Source organism: Oncorhynchus tshawytscha, linkage group LG06, assembly GCF_018296145.1.
Source record: "Oncorhynchus tshawytscha isolate Ot180627B linkage group LG06, Otsh_v2.0, whole genome shotgun sequence".
Taxonomy (NCBI): Eukaryota; Metazoa; Chordata; class Actinopteri; order Salmoniformes; family Salmonidae; genus Oncorhynchus; species Oncorhynchus tshawytscha.
This window is the reverse complement of record NC_056434.1, coordinates 57,074,033-57,100,676: the sequence shown is the minus strand read 5'-3', so window position 1 is coordinate 57,100,676 and position 26,644 is coordinate 57,074,033. Positions and strand designations below refer to the sequence as shown.

At 42.7% G+C, this 26,644-nt stretch overlaps 1 protein-coding gene across 5 annotated transcripts in view; it reads left to right on the top strand.

Moving 5' to 3' along the window:
* Positions 1 to 26,644, top strand: part of LOC112252741 (arginyl-tRNA--protein transferase 1) — a 193,479-nt gene that overhangs the window by 40,873 nt on the left and 125,962 nt on the right. For 2 of the 5 annotated variants that reach the window (XM_024424256.2, XM_024424257.2), the window contains exons 6-8: positions 1,883 to 2,097; positions 7,041 to 7,169; positions 9,188 to 9,316. In XM_024424256.2, the coding sequence (XP_024280024.1) occupies positions 1,883 to 2,097; positions 7,041 to 7,169; positions 9,188 to 9,316 (473 nt within the window). The remainder of the gene's footprint in view (positions 1 to 1,882; positions 2,098 to 7,040; positions 7,170 to 9,187; positions 9,317 to 26,644) is intronic. The other 3 variants (XM_024424259.2, XM_024424258.2, XM_042323427.1) reach the window with 3 other exon arrangements.

Sequence of the window (26,644 nt, the reverse complement as noted above, 5' to 3'; positions counted from 1 at the left end):
GGAGCTGCATTGCGCAATATATGCGTGCGTCAAGTTGACAGAGTAGTCCGTCTGTCTCGGTCCTCTGTCATGTAGATGCAACAGACTCCTCTGTAAAGAATGGGGTTTGTGTGTCACTTTTCATAGTAGGTCTGGAAGAAGATCCAGTTTCCTTACAGTACTCTCTTCTCCTATCCTGTTTAAGCTGTATCAGCCTGGTTTGTATGTTTGACACTGCTCTTGTGATTGTAGTGTGCTCCCTCTGATGTCAGCAACAGACACACACCTCTGCCTAAGGTCCAGTACTCTGTGTGGAGCAGCTACTGACATGCTGGAAAGCTGAACGCTGTTTCCCATCAGAACCTGCAGCCCTGTCCAAACCATCCAGCACAACACCATTGTGTATACTTCTGGCCCCTCTTTGGACACTGTATTAACTACCCTCCAGACGAGCTTCAATGCAATACAACTCTCCTTCCGTTGCCTCCAACTGCTCTTAAATGCAGGGAAAACTAAATGCATGCTATTCAACCGATCCCTGCCGCACCTGCCCGCCCGTCCAGCATCACTACTCTGGGCGGCTCTGACTTAGAATACGTGGACAACTACAAATACCTAGGTGTCTGGTTAGACTAAACTCTGCCAATGACTGGAACGAACTGCACAAAAATCACTGAAGCTTGAGACTCATATCTCCCTCACTAGCTTTAAGCACCAGCTGTCAGAGCAGATCACTGCACCTGTACATAGCCCACCTGTAAACATCTACCTACCCCATCCCCATACAGTATTTATTTATTTGTCTTGCCCCTTTGCACCCCAGTATCTCTACTTGTACATTCATCTTCTGCACATCTAGCATTCCAGTGTTTTTAAATTGCTATATTGTAATTTTCAATTTATTGCCTTAACTCCCTTATCTTACCTCATTTGCACTCACTGTACATATACTTTTTTTGTTTTCTTTTGTTCTGCTGTATTATTGACTATGTTTTTGTTTATTCCATGTGTAACTCTGTTGTTTGTGTCGAATTGCTATGCTTTATCTTGGCCAGGTCGTAATTGCAAATGAGAACTTGTTCTCAACTAGCCTACCCGGTTAAATAAAGGTGAAATAAAAATAAATAAATAAATACACAGTCATATATGGTCATGATCTTCGTCATTCGATTGGAAACTCCCCAGAGGCAGAGGACCTTCTATCTCCTAAGTTGATAGCCCTTCATTTGAAACCAAAGGTGTCCACAAAAAGCCAAGAAATCACTTGCAGTCAACAAACACAACCCATGCTGTTTTATAGGTTCTCGTGCGGTGATGTCATGTATTGCGGAAGGGGGGAAAAATAGAAAACGACATCCATGTAGATCTGTTTTTTTTTTAGTGTGTGTTGGCGCATGCGTGTGGAGGCTACGCTAAAGCAAACAAGGCAATCCGACTTCCCCTGAGGGGAGCAAAGCCATTGGAAACATGGCCTCACACCCACAAAACATCCCCAAATGTGGGACTCATCATCAATGGCAACATCGTTTAAAAGTAACCACCTTTCTCACTCCCACACTACCGTGTTAATAAACCTCATGCAGAAGTCTTGCATGAAGGGGAAACTTGTTCGCCTGTTCCATAAGGCTGTAGTTTAGTCCCCCCCCCTCTTTCGAGCTCTTTTACACAATTATTTTATATTGAACAGTTTTGGAAATGCCATACCCCAAGCTTGTTTTTGGAGCGAAAAAGGATTACGATGTGGTGTTAACATCCTGAAGTTCTCGCACCCTTGGAAAGGAAACTTGTGCTCCCATCTATACCATTCTAGTTTCTAACAATAGTATTTATTCTCTCTCTCCCTCCCACCCTCTCTTTCTCTTCCCATTTTTCTCCCGCTCTCCATCTCTCTCCTCCCCTTCAGGGGTAGGAGCGGACCCCGGCAGGCCGTTGTGTAGGAAAGCCAAGGAACTGCGGAAGGCTCGCCGGCTGCAGAAGGACCAGAAGAGACAGGTGGGGGGTGGAGTCCCGGTCTCTGCGACCTCTATCCCCACCACGCCCGTCCAGCTCAACCAACCCAAAGCCCTGGAGGAGTTCATCAACGAATCTCTGCCCGATAGTCCTCTGCACCGCCTCGAGGTAAGCGAGAGAGGGGTTCAGGTCTACAGCTACTTCCTAGCCCCTACTCATTCAATGTCTACAGATCTGAAGGAACCGGATGGGTGTAAGTAATACAGTGATGGCGCCACCTAGCCTTCCAGTGGCTTTAGATGAGTTTCCTCTATATTGTTTTACGTCTATCCACTTCCAAAGGATCTACCGCCAGACCCGGCCAGAGAGAGGCCTCTATCGGCTTCCCTAACCCAGTGACTTCACCATGCGTGCCTGTGGGGAGAATGGTACGGCCAGAGACCAAGTGGAAAATCCAGCACTTCACGACACAAACTCAACCAAATGGTAGCCTGACCACACACACGGGTCAGGCTACCCCAAGTAATCACATTCAAACGACTGCAGTGCTCTGCATTGTTTATAAGAGATGTAAATGTACTTTTGGCTCTGGGATGTACTGCAGGCAGGGCTACATCCCAAATGGCACCCTATTCCCCATAACCTATAGTGTATTACTTTTGACCAAAGCTCTAATGGGCCCTGGTCAAAAGTAGTGCACTATGAAGGGAATAACAGTGCCTTGCGAAAGTATTCGGCCCCCTTGAACTTTGCGACCTTTTGCCACATTTCAGGCTTCAAACATAAAGATATAAAACTGTATTTTTTTGTGAAGAATCAACAACAAGTGGGACACAATCATGAAGTGGAACGACATTTATTGGATATTTCAAACTTTTTTAACAAATCAAAAACTGAAAAATTGGGCGTGCAAAATTATTCAGCCCCCTTAAGTTAATACTTTGTAGCGCCACCTTTTGCTGCGATTACAGCTGTAAGTCGCTTGGGGTATGTCTATCAGTTTTGCACATCGAGAGACTGAAATTTTTTCCATTCCTCCTTGCAAAACAGCTCGAGCTCAGTGAGGTTGGATGGAGAGCATTTGTGACCAGCAGTTTTCAGTTCTTTCCACAGATTCTCGATTGGATTCAGGTCTGGACTTTGACTTGGCCATTCTAACACCTGGATATGTTTATTTTTGAACCATTCCATTGTAGATTTTGCTTTATGTTTTGGATCATTGTCTTGTTGGAAGACACATCTCCGTCCCAGTCGCAGGTCTTTTGCAGACTCCATCAGGTTTTCTTCCAGAATGGTCCTGTATTTGGCTCCATCCATCTTCCCATCAATTTTAACCATCTTCCCTGTCCCTGCTGAAGAAAATCAGGCCCAAACCATGATGCTGCCACCACCATGTTTGACAGTGGGGATGGTGTGTTCAGGGTGATGAGCTGTTGCTTTTACGCCAAACATAACGTTTTGCATTGTTGCCAAAAAAGTTCAATTTTGGTTTCATCTGACCAGAGCACCTTCTTCCACATGTTTGGTGTGTCTCCCAGGTGGCTTGTGGCAAACTTTAAACGACACCTTTTATGGATATCTTTAAGAAATGGCTTTCTTCTTGCCACTCTTCCATAAAGGCCAGATTTGTGCAATATACGACTGATTGTTGTCCTATGGACAGAGCCTCCCACCTCAGCTGTAGATCTCTGCAGTTCATCCAGAGTGATCATGGGCCTCTTGGCTGCATCTCTGATCAGTCTTCTCCTTGTATGAGCTGAAAGTTTAGAGGGACGGCCAGGTCTTGGTAGATTTGCAGTGGTCTGATACTCCTTCCATTTCAATAGTATCGCTTGCACAGTGCTCCTTGGGATGTTTAAAGCTTGGGACATCTTTTTGTATCCAAATCCGGCTTTAAACGTCTTCACAACAGTATCTCGGACCTGCCTGGTGTGTTCCTTGTTCTTCATGATGCTCTCTGCGCTTTTAACGGACGTCTGAGACTATCACAGTGCAGGTGCATTTATACGGAGACTTGATTACACACAGGTGGATTGTATTTATCATCAGTCATTTAGGTCAACATTGGATCATTCAGAGATCCTCACTGAACTTCTGGAGAGAGTTTGCTACACTGAAAGTAAAGGGTCTGAATAATTTTGCACGCCCAATTTTTCAGTTTGATTTGTTAAAAAAGTTTGAAATATCCAATAAATGCCGTTCCACTTCATGATTGTGTCCCACTTGTTGTTGATTCTTCACAAAAAAATACAGTTTTATATCTTTGTTTGAAGCCTGAAATGTGGCAAAAGGTCGCAAAGTTCAAGGGGGCCGAATACTTTCGCAAGGCACTGTAGTTCCATTTGGAACACAAGCCCAGATAAAATAAATAAATAAATCCCTTTCCAGTATAAGGTGAAGTTTTGGTCCATCCTCTTGACTTTCGCTGAGGTTGGTAGTCTAGCGTGATGTCAGCTTTTGATTAAGCTAGACCTTGAGACGAGCTATTCATTCACTGACTGGCACTGAGCTCCCATCAGACTCCTCTCCCAATCAGCTCATCTTAGCTGATTAGATTACTTCTATTGGCTGTGATGTTAACTCATTCAATTTCCTTAAGTGGATGTACGTACACACAAAGTCGAGCCACCCAATTGAAGGTTAATTTGTTGTTTGGCAATTTAAGATGATTGAAAGACTCATGTGTTTTGAAACACGAGTTTGTAGGCCTAAAGCATGCCGATGGGCTGCAATCAATGCTAGGAATTGGGATGTTTAAGATTCTGATGATATGGAGATAATTGAATCTGGGTTTTGCCATTTACACCACTCTTTATGACTGAGTCTTAGACTTCAGCAGGAGCCAGTTCAGGATGATCTAACATACCAGAAAGTTCAGAATTAGATAGAAGTGAATTGAGTCGAGCACATCTGACTGCCTGTCATGTAGAATAGGGATTGTGCAAGTCTGCTCTATTTATTCTATTTCTATCGACAACTTTCTATCAGAACGTTTCATATCACCAAATACACCCCAGTTCAGATTTGTTGAGTAAGCTGTGGAGCTACAGGGGGAAACTGAAGGTCTTGGACCGCAAGGATATTTTGGGTGTTTACACAAATGCAATTAACAACATTCCAGCTCCACTTCATCACCAGCACAACCATTAAACATGTCAGACCGCCTGAGTGATGGAGTCAGACAATCCATTAGGAAAGGACTGGGAGGAGGAGAGAAGCATGTACATATGGCCCCAATGAAAGAGACGTTAAAGAGAGAGAGGAGATGTGATCGAGGGTAAGGAGCCCCTGACTATAGGTAAGGCCCCTTCCCTTGTATTGATAGATGCATTGAGACTGTGGGAATCATAATAAAGCCTTTTCCTGTAACCACAACCCTGTTCTCATCCACGACCCTTAGTGTTTTACAGTAAAACTAGTGGCTTTTAGTGAATGACATAGATGAGATGTCTGGAGGGTCAGGTTGGGACACATACTTGTGCCTTTGTCACCACCAGGGGTCAGTGTGGACATACGATTGACAGCCCCCCCTTTCCCCAAAGAGAAGCGTATAACACCAACCTGTCTTTCTCGCTCAATATGCCTTCCTATTATTTATTATCTTTTAGTTACAAACCCACTCTCCTCTCACACGTTCACTTGCTCTTGTTTGGCCATTGGCCTTCTCTGTTTATCAGACACATTCTATAGTCAGCGAGTCTCTTCTGCGCGGTTTTTATCAAAGAGAACAGGATATGGGCTCACACAGAGTTCCACATGTGGAACAACATATCGGCTTACAGGGGCTTTTGAAGGCCAATATCTCCATTTTAATTACGTGGCATTACAGAAACATTATTGGAATGGTTTGGTGTTAGTCTGTCGGTGCCATCTCATTCGATTTGTTATGAGAGCATTGCGTTTTCACCAAACTATCCAGTGTGGTGTTGGCTCAATAAAACTATTTTGGCGTATCAAAGAATATATGGAGTTTTAAAAGTACATTTAAAGAGGCCTTACTTACGTAAAAGGCCCAACATCTTTGTTTGAATATACAGTGCGTGTACCAAGCAGTCATATGAGAGCCCTGTGCATGTCCAACTCAAACAAACCTTGGGTTGAAATTCCCTCGCAGGCTACTATTCAAATGGCAGGGGCATGTTGGCCAACAAAAGCTTAAAAACAAATATGTTTAATTAAAATGAAGCTGGGGGGATTATGAAGGTTGAACTCAACAGTAGTGGTTATGTTTTATCCAAAGCTCAAAGGCCTGGCTGCCTGACTTTTGGGCCTGTTTTAAAACTGGTTTTAATCCTCCCCTACTGTAGCTTGACATGACATGGTGAAGCACTGGAAATGGGGTTTATAAGAGGTGTACACACACACACACACACACACACACACAGGTCATGTTTGAATGATCTCTTTGGTTTTTCAGGAGATCAACCCAGGTAAGGTCTTTAAATGATGTTTCTGTTAAACATGATGACAAACACTTGTGGTGTTTACCCTATTTGTTCTCTTTTGTCATGCTCTCACCTGTCACTCTGCTTGTCTCCATGGAGATGGACACACACGCCCTCCTCCTTTATCAACCTCACTGCTTGGGTGTAGCACCTGTGGTTGCGGTAATAGAAAAACTGCATTGTAAATAACTCTCACCCAATATAACTTCTGAATGCTGTTTATGGTGTTAATCATTCAGTCAAATACCTTTTTCAAGATGTATAATAAAGGTTCACCTTGGTGTATCCTGTCCCCACACACGTGGAATATAGAATGCTTACTTAATACAAAACATCTTCTTAAAAATGTTCACAAGGGCCTACCTTAAAGGAGGGAAACGGCTTAGATGGTTTAAAGCCTGATGTGGCATGCTTGAAAATGAGAAATGTAACACTCAAAGATTTGCCTTAGTGACGGACAGAGTTAATGGAGAGCGAGACATTCAGTTTACCCTCTATTCTGTTTCTTTCATACTTTTTAAATACATTTTTCCTCCCTCTGCTTTAATATGCGAATGTGGTGTACCTTCTGTGTGGATTTGTCTCCACTTAACGTTCTGTGGCCTATTTAAATGCCTGTCTTTTTATATTTGTGTTAACCCTTCTCTGCCCATTCCTCTTTTGAAGGTGAGGCTAGTGCGCTCCAACCCCCCCAGTTCACAGTTCAAAGCCTCTTTCGACGCCTCCTACCAGGTGTACAAACTCTACCAGATGGCCATTCACCACGACCCTCCAGACAAGCCCACCGAGAGCCAGGTCAGGGGTCAGCAGGTCAACCTGCTCAAGGGGCACAGGGGGAAGGGAGGGTGGGAGGGCGAGGGTTAAGGGGTGCTTTTGATATCAAAACACAGTGAACAGTGTTGAGAGTAAATTCAGTTGTCTTTATTATAAAACACCATGTGGGAAATTTGTCTTTGGATTCATAACATGATATAAAAACAAACAACATTAAAACATCATCAGGAGCATCTCGTCAACATTGGGTGAACATCTTGAACCGACAGATGTAATTGTTATCTGGAGTTTGCCAAATAGTATAATCAGTCTCTCTCCAATGTGAGCGAAGTATCTCTGACCAATGTTTGTGTGCAATCTGTCATCAGGCAACTAAGATGATACAGATTCAAGTGAATGGGGTGCTAAGTGAAAGGGATTGGAGACATTTGATAGAGTAGTGGAGGGGAAATGGCGAGAACGTGGAGTTAGGTGACATGAAAGAGCAAGTTACCATAATCACTCTCTGGCTATGGAAGTGGTTAGGATGGAGACAAGAAGAAATTGAAAGTGTGACTTTGTGGGCCAGTGGAGGCTGCTGAGGGGAGGACGGCTCATAATAATGGCTGGAAAGGAGCTAGTGGAATGGCATCAAACACATGGAACCCATTTATTTGGTATCATTCCACTAATAATGCTCTAGCCATTACCACGAGTCTATCCTCTCCAATTAAGGCTTCACCAACCTCCTGTGGTATGGGTATGAATGAAAGGGAGAAAGTGAATGAAGGACTCAGGATTAGGGGAGTGTGTGTGTCTGTGTGCGCGCTCTGTTACATGTTTGTGGATGTCTGAATGTGTGTGCATGTGATCTCTTGTTCGCTCGCAGGGGGAAATTTCCCATACACGGAGGAGGGTGAAGGCAGTGTTTCTACAGGTGCCTCAGTCTAATTGGGTCTTTTAGTTTCTGGTTGTGTCCTAATTAGCACCCTATTCTGTACCTAGTGCACTACTTTTGACCAGAACCAAGTAGTGCACTATGTAGGGAATAGGGTGTCATTTGGGATGCTACCTCTAGCTGTTTGAATATGGTGGCAGTCAGGTATTCATTCCCACCCTCTTCCTCTTTTCTTCATCAGTCTTCCACTCCCTCTGTGCCCATCACTCCTGCTAGTTTGTTTTTATTCCATTCCCAACCAGTCACAGTTGTTGAACTGAAGCATCCACTTAAAATTCAGTGTTAGCATTAGTTTGTCGTTTTTGCCCATGCTGGCACTTGACACAGTCGGAGGATTGTCTCCGCCCTGCGGTTCTCACCAGACATTCTGTCTCGAAGGCTGGAGCTCAGCCTGATTTTTATCTGTGTAAATCTCACACCACTTGGGACATTGCTATTGTCTCATATCTGGATGTATACAAGAGTAAAAGCGAGTGTGTAGATCCCTATCTGAATGCGAGTGTGTGTGTGGAATGTGGATGCCTGTTGTTCCTTGAATCTCATATCTTAGAACTCCATTCAACCTCTAGTCCCCTGTCTTTCTCTTTGAGGGTTTGACGTCAACCGTGGCGCGGGGGTGGTACACTAGCCTCATCTTCAGGGTCCCTGGATCCCTCATCTCCAGGCAGTAACCACCACTGGACTCACTCTCCCAGAATTCTTAGTTTTGGTTTGTTGTTAATTCTATGGTTGGAATCTTGATTGGCCTGACTCGTCTCAATTCAGAACCGAGCAGCTAAAAAAATAAAATAAAATGAATCAACAGAACTTTGAACTGGGAGTCTGAATTGCTTCAGTAGAACGTTTTTATAGTGCTAAACTGCTTATGCGGCATTGTCTAAAACCTCTCCACTTATTTTTTGGTTCTCCTATTGTCTGTCCATCCCCCCTGCAAACCAATACCACACCTTCCTCTTCATTCTCCCTCCAACACCCCAACTCCATACTGTATGTCCTCATTCTTCTTCGCCGTTTGTCTTTTCTCCTTCGCTGTCCCCACTCTCGACAACCAATGTTGACTTTATCCATCCCTCCACTTCTTCTTTCACCATCCTCTCCGAAGGTGAGGCTAGTGCCCGTCAATGATGATGATCCTCAGTTCATGGCGACCTATGAGCAGTCGGCAGCGCTGTACGCACGCTACCAGATGGCTGTTCACGGCGACACCCCTTCCGAGTGTAACGAGAGTGAGGTACGGTAACGTTTCTGACATCGCACCTACTGTAATGCACAGGGCACAGTGACTGCCACAATGCTACCATGCGCTGTGCTGTACACGCCACCCTGCCACATTTTGCTCCTCCATCACAAACACAGTACCATCCATAGAAGGGTTGAAGTTATTTTTTGTTGCCAATTAACTTGAAATAAATATGTGTATTCATTTGTCTGCAGATAAAATATGCCTAGATATGAATATTAATTTATTTAAATTCTGTCGGCGATCTGTCCTGTTGAGAATTTTCTGCCGGTTTACTTTTCCATTTTTGAGTACAATGTCAATGTCCTTAACATCACATGATTGCGCTGACTGCGTAGCATGTTGACACAGCAAATCTCCTGCATGCTTGTTTGCAGATAACCCCATACACATACCCATTGTGGTGTGTTTAACGGTTAGATTACCCTGCATGCCATTATGTAAGTTGATTCCATTGTGTTTGATGGTGATTTATGACTAGGTGAACTCAATGCATGTCATTGCCTGTGTGTTTCATGGGCTGTGTCTCAAGGCATCCTATTCCCTATATAGTGCACTACTTTTGAGCAGAGCCCAGAGCAATTACAGGGAAAGGGTGCCATGTGTGTATTAACCAGGGTTAGATAAGACACACACACATGGAACCTCAACATTATTTGATTATTATTATTTTTTTCACCTTTTATTTAACCAGGTAGGCCAGTTGAGAACAAGTTGTCATTTACAACTGCGACCTGGCCAAGATAAAGCAAAGCAGTGCGACAAAAACAACAGCACAGTTACACATGGATAAAGAAAAGTACAGTCAATAACGCAATAGAAAAATCTATATACACTGTGTGCAAATGGAGTAAGGAGTTAAGGGAATAAATAGGCCATAGTAGTGAAGTAATTACAGTTTAGCTAATTAACACTGGAGTGATAATGTGAAGATGATGTGCAAGTAAAAATACTGGTGTGCAAAAAAGTAAATAAAAACAATATGGGAATGAGGTATGTAGTTGGGTGGGCTATTTACAGATGGGCTATGTACAGCTGCAGCGTTCGGTAAGCTGCTCAGATAGCCGATGATTAAAGTTAGAGGGAGATATAAGTCTCCAACTTCAGCGATTTTTGCAATTCGTTCTTGTCATTGGCAGCAGAAAACTGGAAGGAAAGGCGGCCAAAGGAGGTGTTGGCTTTGGGGATGACCAGTGAGATATACCTGCTGGAGCGCGTGCTACGGGTGGGTGTTATAGTGACCAGTGAGCTGAGATGAGGCGGAGCTTTACTTAGAGCAGACTTGGTTGGTCCACACTGAGGTGATCAGGCGATCAGGGAGTTAGTTTCACTCTAATGAACAGGACGAGGCTGGCCTGAATCCTGGATACTTCTCTCAATCAACAACTATTAATCACAACACTAAACTCTAATGAGCCAGTGTGGATCATATTGGTCATTCCACACACAGTGCATTTTGGGTAGTGTAACTTGGTCAAAAAAAAAGAATTTCAATTAATTTTAACATTCTGTCATAGAGAGCACATGTTTGACTTAATAAAAAACATGTTTTCCCATCTTAAGGGGAAAAACAAGACCTATAGTAAGTGCCAATAAAGTAACAGCGTTTGACTGTAACAGGGTTGAGGTTTTATCTTAAATGAAACATAAAGCCCCTTGTGACGGGGAATGGAAACGGAAACTTGTTTTGTGCAACAGCAAGCTGCAATTGAGTGCAACCTCACACATTTTTTATTTTATTTTTACATTATTCAAACATTTCTAGCCCATCTTCATTATGGCTAACAGGGTGTTATGCTCGACTCACTCAGTTTTCCACCACTAAACACCAGAAAATGGCCAGAAAGAGTAGAACCAGCTCACCTGCTTTTACATTATGATTTGACTATTATACTGTATATTCAATGTCTCTATTGAAAAAAATATTTTAAAAGGAATAGTTTTACCATATCAGTTCACATTAAGGACAGACTTAAATTCATCATTAATCACATATCAAATAATCTTCATAAATGACTTTGTCAAAGCAAGGACATAACCAGGGCTTTAAAATTATGGTAAAAACTTGAAGTGGCTGGGTTAAAGTGGGTTAAAACCTTCCAAACTGATTTTTGGCACTTTAGCAAGTCTATATTCATCTTAAATCTGATTTATTTAATTTTCAGTGAAGTCTCTATTAAAAAGCATTCACATCCCTGGACTTTTTCCACATTTTGTTGTTATAGCCTGGATTTAAAATGGATTAAATTGAGAAACATGTTTGTCACTAGCCTACCTAATAATGTCAAAATTGAAAAGCTGAAATGTCTTCAGTCAATACGTATCAACCCCTTTTTATTATGGCAAGCCTAAATAAGTTCTGGAATAAAAATGTGCTTAACAAGTCACAAGTTGCATGGACTCACTCTGTGCAATAATAGTGTTTAACATAGATGTTTGAATGACTACTTCATCTCTGTACCCCACCCCTCGGTCAAGCAGTACATTTCAAACATAGATTCAACATCAAAAATCAGGGAGGTTTTCCAATGCCTCGCAAAGAAAGGCACCTATAGGTAGATTGGTAAAATAAAATAAGCTCACATTTGAATATTTCTTTGGATGGTGTATCAATACACCCGGTAACTACAAAGATACAGACTTCCTTCCTAACTCTGTTGCCGGAGAGGTAGGAAACCACTCAGAGATTTCACCATGAGGCCAATGATGACATGAATGCAGTTACAGGGTTTAATGTCTGTGATGGGAGGAAAGTGAGGATGCATCAACATTGTCATGCATAATACTAACCTAATGGACAGAGTAAAAAGGCTGTACAGAATAAAACATATTTTTGAACATGTATCCTGTTTGCATCAAGGCACCAAAGTAAGTTGCAAAGCATAATGACAAAGCAGAAATAGATTTTTAGAAATGTTTGCACACTTATAATAATAAAAAACCCTCTTGTTTACGGAAGTATTCAGTCCCTTTGCTATTAGACTGGAAATTGAGTTCAGGTGCATCCAGTTTCCATTGATTATCCTTGATGTTTCTACAACTTGATTGGAATCAACATGTGAGAAATTCAATTGATTGGACATGATTTGGAAAGGCACACACCTGTCTATATAATGTCCCACAGTTGACACTGCATGTCAGAGCAAAAACCAAGCCATGAGGTTGATGGAATTGTCTGTAGAGCAATCGGTGGAGAAAGGGCCTTGGTCGGGGAGGTGAACCAGAAACCGATGTAGCTCCATAGTTCCTCTGTGGAGATGGGAGAACCTTCCAGAAGAACAACAATCTTTGCAGCACTGCACCAATCAGGCCTTTATGGTAGAGTGGCCAGACAGAAGCCTTTCCTCAGTAAAAGGCACATGACACCCCGCTTGGAGTTTGCCAATAGGCACCTAAAGAACTCTGACCATGAGAAACAAGATTCTCTGGTCTGATTAAGTCAAGATTGAACTCTTTGGCCTGAATGCCAAACGTCACATCTGGAGGAAACCTTGCACCATCCCTACGGTGAAGCATGGTGGTAGCTGCAAAATGCTGTGGGGATGTTTTTCCAGCGGCAGGGACTGGGAGACTAGTCAGGTTTGAGGGAATGATGAATGGAGCGAAGTACAGAGATCCTTGATGAAAACCTGTTCCAGAGCACTCAGGACCTCAGACTTGGGCAATGGTTCACCTTCCAACAGGACAACAACCCAAAGCATGCCGCCAAGACAACGCAGAAGTAGCTTCAGGACAAGTCTCTGAATGTCCTTGAGTGGCCCAGGCAGAGCCCGGACTTGAACCCGATCGATCGAACATCCGATCGGAGATACCTGAAAGTAGCTGTGCATTGATGCTCCCTATCCAACCTGAAGAGCTTGAGAGTATCTGCAGAGAAGAATGGGGAAAAACTCCACAAATACAGGTTTGCCAAGCTTGTAGAGTCATACCTAAGACTCGAGGCTGTAATCGCTGCCAAAGGTACTTCAACAAAATACTGAGTAAAGGGTCTAAATACTTGCAGTACTAGTCAACTTGGAACACACCTACTCATTCAAGGGTTTTTCTTTATTTTTGTTATTTTCTACATTGTGGAATAATAGTGAACACATCAAACTTTAAAATAAGACATATGGAATCAAGTAGTAAACAAAAGGGTTAAACAAATCAAAATATATTTTAGATTCTTCAATGTAGCCACCCTCTGCCTTGATGACAGCTTTGCACACACTTGGCATTCTCTCACCCAGCTTCAGGAGGAATGCTTTTCCAACAGTCTTGAAAGAGTTCCCACTTGCTGAGCACTTGTTGGCTGTTTTTCCTTCACTGTACACTGCGGTTCAACTCATCCCAAACCATCTCAATTGCGTTGAGGGCGGGTGATTGTGGAGGCCAGGTCATCTGATGCAGCACTCCATCACTCTCCTTCTTGGTCAAGTAGCCCTTACACAGCCTGGAGGTGTGTTGGGTTATTGTCCTGCTGAAAAATGGATAATAGTCCCACTAAGCACAAACCAGGTGGGATGGCACATTGTTGCAGAATGCTGTGGTAGCCATGCTGGTTAAGTGTGCCTTGAATTCTCAATATATCACTGACAGTGTCACCAGCAAAGCACCATCACACCACCTTCTCCATGCTTCATGGTGGGAACCACACATGTGGAGAAAATCCGTTCACCTACTTCGTGTCTCACAAGGAGACGGCGGCTGGAACCAAAAATCTCAAATTTGGACTCATCAGACGAAATGACAGATTTCCACCGGTCTAATGTCCATTGCTAGTGTTTCTTGGCCCAAGCAAGTCTCGTCTTCTTGTTTGTGTCCTTAGGAGTGGTTTCTTTGCAACAATTCGACCCTTATACCCTGATTCACAGTCTCCTCTGAACAGTTGATGTTGTCTGTTATTTGAACTCTGAAGCATTTATTTGGCCTGCAATTTCTAAGGTGCAGCAGAGATAACTCTGTCTTCCTTTCCTTTGCAGCTGCACTTGAAGAAACTTTCAAAGTGCTTGACTGACCTTCCTGTCTTAAAGTAATGATGGCCTGTCATTTCTCTTGGCTTATTTGAGCGGTTCTTGCCATATGGACTTGGTCTTTTACCAATATCTTCTGTATACCCCCCCCCCCCTACCTTGTCACAACACAACTGATTGTCTCAAATGCATTAGATGGAAATAAATTCCACAAATGAACTTTTAACAAGGCACACCTTTTAATTGAAATGCATTCCAGGTGACTACCTCATGAAGCTGGTTGAGAGAATGCTAAGAGTGTGCAAAACTGTCAAGGCAAAGGGTGGCTACTTTGAATCATTTTCACACTTTTTTGTTTGTTTACTACATGATTCCATATGTTATTTCTTATCTTTTATGTCTTCACTATTATTCTACAATGTAGAAAATAGTACAAATAAAGAACCTTTGAATGAGTAGGTGTCAACTTTTGACTGGTACTGTATGTAAATTAGATTTCTGTATTTCATTTTGAATTATTTTGCCAACATTTTTAGAAACATTTTCACTTTGTCATTATGGGTTATTTTATGTAGATGGTTAAGGGAAAAACGTTATTTTTTTAAATAAATAAATTTAGAATTGACTGTGTAATACAACAACATTTGAAATAGTCAACCGGTATTAATACTTTGAAGGCACTATAACAGGCTTTTAAAATACAATATTGGTGAACAGTTTCTACTTAAAATATCGAAGGGCTTCAAAATGTACTCTATTCTCAGCGGTGTGATGCATGGCATCGCAGTGCTTGAGGCATCACTACAGCCCTGGGTTCGATCCCAGTCTGCTGTGACTGGGAGACCAATGAAACGGCGCACGATTGGCCCAGCGCCATCCGGGTTAAAGGAGGGTTTGGCCGGCCGGTATTTCCTTGTCCCATCATGCTCTAGCGGCTCCTTGTGACTGGCCAGTTGTAGTGTTTGTAGTGTTTCCTCTGACACATTGGTGTGCGGCTGGCTTCCGGGTTAAGTGAGCAGTGTGGCTCTCGACCTTTGCCTCTCCCTAGTCCGTACAGGAGTAGCAGCGATGGGACAAGACTAACAATTTGGATATCACGAAATTGGGGATATAAAGGGTAAAAAGTAAAAAAGAATACTCTATTCTTGGAACGACCCATATACAGTTGAAGTCGGAAGTTTACATACAGTTAGGTTGGAGTCATTAAAATTTGTTTTTCAACCACTCCACACATTTCTTGTTAACAAACTATAGTTTTGGCAAGTCGGTTAGGACATATACTTTGTGCATGACAAGTACTTTTTCCAACAATTGTTTAGACAGATTATTTCACTTATAATTCACTGTATCAAAATTCCAGTGGATCAGAAGTTTTCATACACTAAAGTTGACTGTGCCTTTAAACCGCTTGGAAAATTCCAGAAAATGATGTCATGGCTTTAGAAGCTTCTGATAGGGTAATTGACATAATTTGAGTCAATTGGAGGTGTACCTGTGGATGTATTTCAAGGCCTACCTTCAAACTCAGTGCCTCCTTTGCTTGACATCATGGGAAAATGAAAAGAAATCAGCCAAGACCTCAGAAAAAAAGTTGTCGACCTCCACAAGTCTGGTTCATCGTTGGGAGCAATTTCCAAATGCCTGATGGTACCACGTTCATCTGTACAAACAATAGTATGTACAAAAGTATGTATGTACCGCTTAGGAAGGAGATGTGGGCTGTCTGTTAGAGATGAACGTACTTTGGTGCGAAAAGTGCAAATCAATCCCAGAACAGCAGCAAAGGACTGTGTGAAGATGCTGGAGGAATTGGGTACAAAAGTATGTATATCCACAGTAAAACAAGTCTTATATCGCCATAACATCAAAGGCCGCTCAGCAAGGAAGAAGCCACAGCTCCAAAACCTCCATAAAAAAGCCAGACTACGGTTTGCAACTGCACAAGGGGACAAAGATCATACTTTTTGGAGAAATGTCCTCTGGTCTGATGAAATAAAAATAGAACTGTTTCGCCATAATGACCATCGTTATGTTTGGAGGAGAAGGTGGGGGCTTGCAAGCTGAAGAACACCATCCCAACCGTGAAGGCCGGAGTTGGCAGCATCATGTTGTGGAGGTGGTTTGCTGCAGGAGGGACTGGTGCACTTCACAAAATAGATTGACAACCATCTATTTAGCACTCCACCAATCAGGCCTTTACAGTAGAGTGGCCAGATGGAAGCGGATGGGAATGAGGATGGAAAATTGTGACTATATTGAAGCGACATCTCAAGACATCAGTGAGGAAGTTAAAGCTTGGTTGCAAATGGGTCTTCCAAATGGACAATGACCCCAAGCATTCTTCCAAAGTTGTGGCAAAATGGCTTAAGGACAACAAAGTCAAGGTATTGGAGCGGCCATCACAAAGCCCTGACCTCAATTCTATAGAAAATGTGTGGGCAGAACTGAAAAAGCGTGTGTGAGCAAGGAGACCCAAGTTAAACAATTTATAGGCAATGCTACCAAATACTAATTGAGTGTGTAAACTTCTGTCCCAATGGGAATGTGATGAAAGAAAAGCTGAACAATCATTCTCTACTATTATTCTGACATTTCACATTCTTAAAATAAAGTGGTGATCCTAACTGACCTAAGATGGGGAATTGTTACTAGGATAAAATGTTGAATTGTGAAAAACTGAGTTTAAATGTATTTGGCTGTATGTGTAAACTTCCGACTTCAACTGTATACGAAAGTATGTGGGCACCCTTTCAAATTAGTTGTTTCGGCTATTTCTTCCACACCCGTTGCTGAGAGGTTTGTAACATCAAGCACACAGCCATGCAATCTCCATTGACAAACATTGGCAGTAGAATGGCCTTGCTGACGAGCTCATTGACATTCATTGTGGCACCGTCATAGGATGCCACCTTTCCAACAAGTCAGTTCTTAAAATTTGTCCTGCTAGAGCTGCCCTGGTCAACTGTAAGTGCTGTTATTGTGAGGTGGGAAAGGCTAGGAGTAGCAACAGGTCAGCCGCTAACTGGTAGGCCACACATGTGACCACTGAGTGCTGAAGGTCTTAGCATGTAAAAAGCATCTGTCCTCTGTAACACTCACTACCGAGTTCCAATCTGCCTCTGGACGCAACGTCAGCACAAGAACTGTGTTGTCGGGAGCTTCATGAAATGGGTTTCTATGGCTGAGCAGCCGCACATAAGCCTAAGATCACCATGCGCAGTGCCAACACTCTGCTGGAGTGTTGTAAAAGCTTGCCGCAATTCTCTGGAGCAGTGGAAACGTATTCTCTGGAGTGATAAATCACGCTTCACTGTCTGGCAGTCTGACTGGGGAATCTGGGTTTGGCGGATTCCAGGAGAACGCCATCTACCTCTGCATAGTGGCATCTGTGAAGATTGGTGGATGAGTAATGGGGATGTTTTTCATGGTTCCAGTGAAGGGAAATCTTAACTGCATACAATGACATTCTAGATGCTTCTGTGTTTCCAACTTTACTGGTAACAGTTCAGTGAAGGTCCTTTCCTGTTTCAGCATGACCATGCCCCATGCACAAAGCGTGGTCCTTACAGAAATGGTCTGTCAAGATCGGTGTGGATGAACTTGACTGTCCTGCACAGAGCCCTGACTTCAACCCCATCGTACACCTTTGGGATGAATTGGAACTCCTACCGAGATGGGCCTTTTCGCCCAACATCAGGGCCCTAACCTCACTAATGCTCTTGTGGCTGAATTGAAGCAAGTCCCTGCAGCAATGTTCCAACATCTAGTGGAAAGCCTTGAAGTTGAAGGCTGTTATCGCAGCAAAGGGGGGACCAACCCCATATTAATCTCCATTATTTCGGAATAAGTTGTTCGTGCAGGTGTCCACATACTATTGGTAATGTAGTGTCTCTTTCCTTCAAAACTAATAAAGCAACCACTATCTATTTTATGAGCATGTTCCATTGTGTGTGTGTGTGTGTGTGTGTGTGTTTGCCTGTGATAATGTGGTTGTGACCTAATGTGTACAAACGCTGTTGAGGATTCAAGTGATTTAGGGATGTTACTTATTTACTTGTTGAACGTTTTTGAAACCCTATTCAGTGGCAACTATGGCAAATCCTACTAGATGAGGTCAATTCACACCTGAAATTGAGACCGAGGCTAATGATTGAATACTGCTACACAGGAAATGAAGACGTGTGCTCTTGGAGTCTCGCGCAACGTTCAGGGTGTGGTTTTTACTATCTCGCCAAATCTTCTCCCGCAGTTGAAATATTTGGCTGTGAAACAGGGATGTTTTCAGTGTCTGGGAGCACATATAAATTCACAATTGACTTTTGCAGGTGATTGGGGTGGAGGAGGAGAAGAGGTTGTCTAGTTAGAATGCGGTTCCTGGACATTCTCTCTGAAGTGCACTATCTAGGGAATTGGGTGCAGTTTGGGATGCAGCGTCTCAAATCAAATTGTATTTGTCACAAGCTTCATAAACACCAGGCAGTGTTAAGTGAAATGCTTACTTACGTGCCCTTCCCAACAATGCAGAGAAATATAGAATAATAATATGAGGAATAAATGACACAAGGAATAGTCTCACTCATACACACACCTGTGAGGACCCTTTGTCCCAGAGTGCTGGAAAAACCTCCACCTGCCTAGCTATCTGCCAATGGCGCACAGCAAATTACCTAATTCTCCAGCTTGTAAAAATGAGTGAAGTCAGTCAGTCCGTCTGTGGTGACGGATTATTTCCTGGTGCCATAACAACCCTAGGACTGTTAATTGTGAAGGTGTCTGCTTGTGTGTGAGTGCAAGTATATTTGTGTTCTGCCCAGTTTCACTGCTGTGTTGTGAGCCTGGGACAGAAAGGAGGACCAGAGAGGTGTGGACCACAACACTGACATCTGTCTGTTTCGTGCCACATTTTAGTGTCATTTTTTTTGTGGATGGGGTTGCCAGGTTTGATGGGCTTGCCAGTTTGGGTTATTGATGGTGGTATGCATGAGGCTACAGGTGAATGTAAGGCTGGTTAGTTATTGTACCATATGGGTTGTGCCAGTTACCCCGTTTCACCTTCATACCAATGGGATTGGGAAAGAAAGAGGTTTGTAGGACTATGAACCCTTCATGTAGACTGTGTGCTAACAGTAGTATTTTTGATACACAGAAATTGGACATGAGTTTTATGTTTATTTTAGCGCTTTTTTATGTGTTTCATGACACGGAAAGTATCTGTTTTTACTTTGTGCTTTATAGATCCGTTGTTGACATAGTTTCTTCGGAAAGTATTCAGACCCCTCGACTTTTTCCAAAATGGATATATTTTGTATTTTTTTCCTCGCTATACACACACATTACCCTATAATGACAAAGCAAAAGCAGGTTTTTATAAATCATTGTTAACTTATGTGAATCTGAGTAAAACATTTTTTTTACAAGTACTGTATTCAGACCCTTTACTCAGTACTTTGTTGAAGCACCTTAGCAAACCTGTATTTGTGGAGTTTTTTTCCCCAATTTCTTCTCTGCAGATCTTCTCAAGCTTTTGTCAGGTTGGATGGGGAGCGTCGCAGCACAGCTATTTTCAGGTCTCTCCAGAGATGTTCAATTGAGTTCAAGTTCGGGCTCTGGCTGGACCACTCAAGGACATTCAGAGACTTGTCCCGAAGCCACTCCTGCGTTGTCTTGGCTGTGTGCTTAGGGTCGTTGTCCTGTTGGAAGGTGAACCTTTGCCTCAGTCTGAGGTCTTGAGTGCTCTGGAGCAGGTTTTCATCAAGGGTCTCTGTACTCTGTACATCTTTGCCTCTATCCTGACTAGTCTCCCATTCCCTGCTGTTGAAAAACATCCCCACAGCATGATGCTGCCACCACCATGCTTCACCGTAGGGATGGTGCCAGGTTTCTTCCAGATGTGACGCTTGGCATTCAGGCCAAAGAGTTCAATATTGGTTACATCAGACCAGAGAATGTTATTTATCATGGTCTGAGTTTTTAGGTGCCTTTTGACAAACTGGAAGTGGGCTCCCATGTGCCTTTTTGCTGAGGAGTGGCTTCCATCTGGCCACTCTACCATAAAGGCCTGATTGGTGGAGTGCTACATAGATGGTTGTCCTTCTTGAAGGACCACAGAGGAACTCTAGAGCTCTGTCAGAGTGACCATCGGTTACTTTGTCACCTCCCTGACCAAGGTCCCTCGAATGCTCAGTTTGGCCGGTCAGCCAGCTCTAGGAAGAGTCTTGGTGTTTCCAAACTTCATTTAAGAATGATGGCGGTCCCTGTGTTCTTGGGGGCCTTCAATGCTGCAGAAATTGTTTGGTACCCTTCCACAGATCTGTGCCTTGACACAATCCTGTCTCGGAGCTCTACGGATAATTCCTTCGACCTCGTGGCTTTGGTTTTTGCTCTGACATGACCTGTCAACTGTGGGACTTTTTTTTATATAGACAGGTGTGCCTTTATAAATCATGTTCAAACAATTGAATTTAACGCAGGTGGACTTTAATCAAGTTGTAGAAACATCTCAAGGATGATCAATGGAAACAGGATGCACCTCAGCTCCATTTCGAGTCTCATTACAAGGTATTGTGTGTAGATTGCTTAAAAAAATACATATTTAATCAATTTCAGAATAAGGCTGTAACAACAAAATGTGGATAAAGTCAAGGGGTCTGAATACTTTCCAAAGGCATTGTAGGTGTCCAGGGTGAAGGGCCTTGGCTATTTGGGGGAACTCCAGCCTGCTTGGGGGCATGGTCTTAAAGCCTGCTTTGACAGACACACACAAGCACCACACCTGCCCCTATGACACTGCTAATTACAACTACCCCTATTCTGCTGGACCTAACCCACCCACCTCGGATTGATACATTCTTTCCACCCTTCATGTTTGACTTTCTGTTCACATTAGTTTAGACATGGCCCCCTCTCACTCCTGCTATTCTGTGGCCCCATTTTCCTTGCTGCTACTGGGTTACTGTCCTTTACTCTTAGTCTGTCCAAATTTGCTCCGTACAATATGGTGGACCGTGCAAGTTCCTTCACTACTTACAGTGCCTTGCGAAAGTATTCTGCCCCCTTGAACATTGCGACCTTTTGCCATTTCAGGCTTCAAACATAAAGATATAAAACTGTATTTTTTTGTGAAGAATCAACAACAAGTGGGACACAATCATGAAGTGGAACGACATTTATTGGATATTTCAAACTTTTTTAACAAATCAAAAACTGAAAAATTGGGCGTGTAAAATTATTCAGCCCCTTTACTTTCAGTGCAGCAAACTCTCTCCAGAAGTTCAGTGAGGATCTCTGAATGATCCAATGTTGACCTAAATGACTAATGATGATAAATACCTTTCCACCTGTGTGTAATCAAGTCTCCGTATAAATGCACCTGCACTGTGATAGTCTCAGAGGTCCGTTAAAAGCGCAGAGAGCATCATGAAGAACAAGGAACACACCAGGCAGGTCCGAGATACTGTTGTAAAGAAGTTTAAAGCCGGATTTGGATACAAAAAGATTTCCCAAGCTTTAAACATCCCAAGGAGCACTGTGCAAGCGATAATATTGAAATGGAAGGAGTATCAGACCACTGCAAATCTACCAAGACCTGGCCGTCCCTCTAAACTTTCAGCTCATACAAGGAGAAGACTGATCAGAGATGCAGCCAAGAGGCCCATGATCACTCTGGATGAACTGCAGAGATCTACAGCTGAGGTGGGAGACTCTGTCCATAGGACAACAATCAGTCGTATATTGCACAAATCTGGCCTTTATGGAAGAGTGGCAAGAAGAAAGCCATTTCTTAAAGATATCCATAAAAAGTGTCATTTAAAGTTTGCCACAAGCCACCTGGGAGACACACCAAACATGTGGAAGAAGGTGCTCTGGTCAGATGAAACCAAAATGGAACTTTTTGGCAACAATGCAAAACGTTATGTTTGGCGTAAAAGCAACACAGCTCATCACCCTGAACACACCATCCCCACTGTCAAACATGGTGGTGGCAGCATCATGGTTTGGGCCTGCTTTTCTTCAGCAGGGACAGGGAAGATGGTTAAAATTGATGGGAAGATGGATGGAGCCAAATACAGGACCATTCTGGAAGAAAACCTGATGGAGTCTGCAAAAGACCTGAGACTGGGACGGAGATTTGTCTTCCAACAAGACAATGATCCAAAACATAAAGCAAAATGTACAATGGAATGGTTCAAAAATAAACATATCCAGTTGTTAGAATGGCCAAGTCAAAGTCCAGACCTGAATCCAATCGAGAATCTGTGGAAAGAACTGAAAACTGCTGTTCATAAATGCTCTCCATCCAACCTCACTGAGCTCGAGCTGTTTTGCAAGGAGGAATGGGAAAAAATTTCAGTCTCTCGATGTGCAAAACTGATAGACACCCCAAGCGACTTACAGCTGTAATCGCAGCAAAAGGTGGCGCTACAAAGTATTAACTTAAGGGGGCTGAATAATTTTGCACGCCCAATTTTTCAGTTTTTGATTTGTTAAAGGTTAATATCCAATAAATGTCCTTCCACTTCATGATTGTGTCCCACTTGTTGTTGATTCTTCACAAAAAAATACAGTTTTATATCTTTGTTTGAAGCCTGAAATGTGGCAAAAGGTCGCAAAGTTCAAGGGGGGCGAATACTTTCGCAAGGCACTGTATAGGTCCTTCAGATCAGCAAACATGGAAGGTTTAGTAATAAAGGAAACGGGAAGGAGCACATTGGGACCTTCTCAACAAATTTGACCCTTCTCTCTACAGCTAACTATTTCTAGCGCTATATCCTCTTCTCCCATTCCCTTTACGGTTGAAGTCGGATGTTTGCATACACCTTAGCCAAATACATTTAAACTCAGTTTTCCACAATTCCTGACATTTAATCCTAGTACAAATGCTCTGTCTTAGGATCACCACTTTATAAAAAAAATGTGAAATGTCAGAATAATAGTAGAAAACGATTTATTTCAGTTTTTATTTCTTTCATCACATTCCCATTGAGTCAGAAGTTTACATACACTCAATTAGTATTTGGTACTTGTCAAACCTTTCAGGTAGCCTTCCACAAGCTTCCAAAACTTAGTGTTTTGTATTGTTATTTTGGCCCATTCCTCCTGACAGAGCTGGTGTAACTAAGCCAGGTTTGTAGGCCTCCTTGCTCACACTGCTTTTTCAGTTCTGCCCCCAAATTCTCTATAGGATTGAGGTATTTTTGTTTCATCAGACCAGAGGATATTTCTCCAAAATGTACGATCTTTGTCCCCATGTACAGTTGCAAACTGTAGTCTGGCTTTTTTATGGCGGTTTTTGAGCAGTGGCTTCTTCCTTGCGACATAACCTGAAAGGTCAGGTTATGTCTATATAGGACTCGTTTTACTGTGGATATAGATATGTTTGTACCTGTTTCCTCCAGCATCTTCACACGGTCCTTTTCTGTTGTTCTTGGATTGATTTGCACTTTTCTCACGAGTTCGTTCATCTCTAGGAGACAGAATGCGTCTCCTTCCTGAGCGGTATGACGGCTGCGTGGTCCCATGGTGTTACGTACTATTGTTTGTACAGATGAACGTGGTACCTTCAGGCATTTGGAAATTGCTCCAATGGATGAACCAGACTTGTGGAGGTCTACAATTTTTCTTCTGAGGTTTTGGCTGATTTCTTTTGATTTTCCAAATGAGCAAAGAGGCACTGAGTTTGAAGGTAGGCTTTGAAATACATCCACAGGTAGAAAATTCACTCAAATGATGTCAGTTAGAAGCTTCTGATAGGCTAACACCACAACATAATTTTCTTGAATTTTCCAAGCTGTTTAAAGGCACAGTCAACTTAGTGTATATAAACTTCTGACACACTGGAATTGTGACACAGTGAAATAATCTCTGTAAATAATTGTTGGACAAAATTACTTATGCACAAATTCGATGTCCTAACCGACTTGCCAAAACTATAGTTTGTTTACAAGAAATTTATGGAGTGGTTGAAATACGAGTTTTAATGACTCCAACCTAAGTGAATGTGAATTTCTGACTTCAACTGTACCTGCCCCCCTCTCTTCCAGAAGCTGTCCTCCCCCATTCATCCTTTCCCCTCCAGGTGTATTTATTCAGCAATGGAAAGTGTTGTGTATCATTAAAGTGGTGATGGCTCGTTAGGGTTGTTGGTGACCTGCCATGCCCGGTGCTGCATAGGGGGAAGTTGGGTCATGATGTTTTGTAGGTATTTATTAATCCATTAAGGTATTACCTAGGGACATACTCTGGTAGGCTATAAACCAGCGCTGCTTTCTGAGACTGTGTGTGTGTGTGTGTGTTTGGGCAATGCGTGTTCCTGGGTTTCCTCAACTCGGGTGTGGATTTGTTATCCATGGGGGGCCCTTTTCCTCAGGAATGGAGTCTACACCACTGGGTGGTTTCCCAGATATGGGAGATCTTTATAGGGCTGTCCCCGACCCCCAAAAATATCTCTTAATTTGACAAATCGATTGGTCAATATTTAGGTGTCTTTTTCCATATTTAGACACATCCTATGTGTTTTTAATCAGACCAGCTATTTGCACTGAGCTTGTCCTATGCTTTAAGCGCACTGTTTGATTAAATAATTAAGACACACTTGAGGGAGTCCAACCGCAATGGATTTGATTGTGCTGGACCGGGCTCATACTTAATGGGCTGTGTAGAAAAATGACAGCGTGTGACTAGTACCCGTTGTGTCTCTCCTCCCTGCTGTTGTGACCACCACAGAACATCAAGTGTTTATCACGCTGTCCGTGTTGCTGAAACATAATTACAACCATTTCTGACTGAAAAGTTACGTTACCGAAGTCTCTCATTTGTTTAGGAAAAACATTCCCTGTTCCCTCAACCCTTCCTCTCGTTCGTGACACATTAATACATCGCATGCACATGACCAATAGGGCCTAACCTATAGCATATCATAATCGTATCAATAAATTGGTTATAACACCGTAACACGTGACAGCAAAATGGATGCAGATGATGTGACAAACTTGAAACAAGGTAATGTTTACTGGTTGGTCTGGAGGTAAAGGGGAAGTCAATAAATTTGATAAAGAAAAATATGGATAAGGTGCTATTATGTGAGTTGATCTTTTTGTTTTTTTGAAGCAAAGGCTAACAGTGGCATGCATTCGTGAATAAAATTGCTGAAAAGGAATGGTGGATTTGTTTACGCTAATTATTCTAGGATCGCTTTATTTATATTTTAAAGCTAAAATGTTTTTGCATTTCAAATCATGAATGACTCGTATGCTCTGTGATGACATGAACAAATTGATTGATTGATTCAGTAGCATGTAGTATAAGTATTGAAATATAGTCCTAAGTAAGTTATGGTATTAAGACTGAACAGGATGCGCTCATACAATGCGGACAGCAACCGCTATCAAACTCGGGAGAAAGCGCATTATAAAATATTATTTTTATTGTTGCACCATTTGTCTTTAACCATGTACAATTTTAGTATCACTTTCTTTGAGTGGAATGTGCCATCCCCACGGCCTCAACAATGGATTAGTCCACTCGGACCCGTGTGGGCATTTAGAATTCAGGCTGTTACACACATTGTGGAATAAATCAAGGGGTATGAATGCTTTCTGAAGGCACTGTATGTCTCGGCTCAGTACATGCACAGACTGCCCTTGTTCGAATCAGTTGGTTTGCGAGACTAGGGAATGGCAGGCACTGTTCCCCCAATAGCCTGCGGTGCAGGTTCACTTGACAATTGTTTTAGCGTTCTTTAGGAGGCTTGGTATTTCTGATAGTCACTTCATCTCCCGTGTTCCTGTACCTCGGCTGGATCTGAATTGCAGGACGCGGAAATGGATTGGGTTGCTGGTCGAGTTGAATGTCTTCCGGCTCCTGTGCAATCTGTTGCCGGTTACAGGAGGCTATTCTAAAAGATAGGGCGACAAGGTTCTGTAGGTATCCCCCTGCCGCCTGTGTCTGTCTTGTTTAAACACCGATTTCCTCTCTTCCCAGAGGGGTCCTGGTCCCACCTCGGTGATCCGGTCCTACGTGAACTTTCGAGACCAGGCTAGCTAAAAAGTTCTGCATCGCGTGCTTGCCACGTTAGCTAACTTGCAGAGGCAAGCTAGCTCCTGCTAGTTATTCCAGCTTCATAATGGTGGAATTTATTGGCTAACTCTTGTTTAGTATACGTAGCTATCATAAAGTTGCTTGGTTATTCTAAATGGATGTGCTGCAGTCAGAGGCTAGCTAGCTTAGACTAGAAGCCTCATGGCTAAAGTCATGCATTACTTCCGGCAAATTAAGCTTACTAGCTTTACCCCGGCATTATGGCAATCACATTCCCATTTCCAAAAAACATTACTGTGACTTCAGTACTCCCGCGTTTGGTTACGTCCAA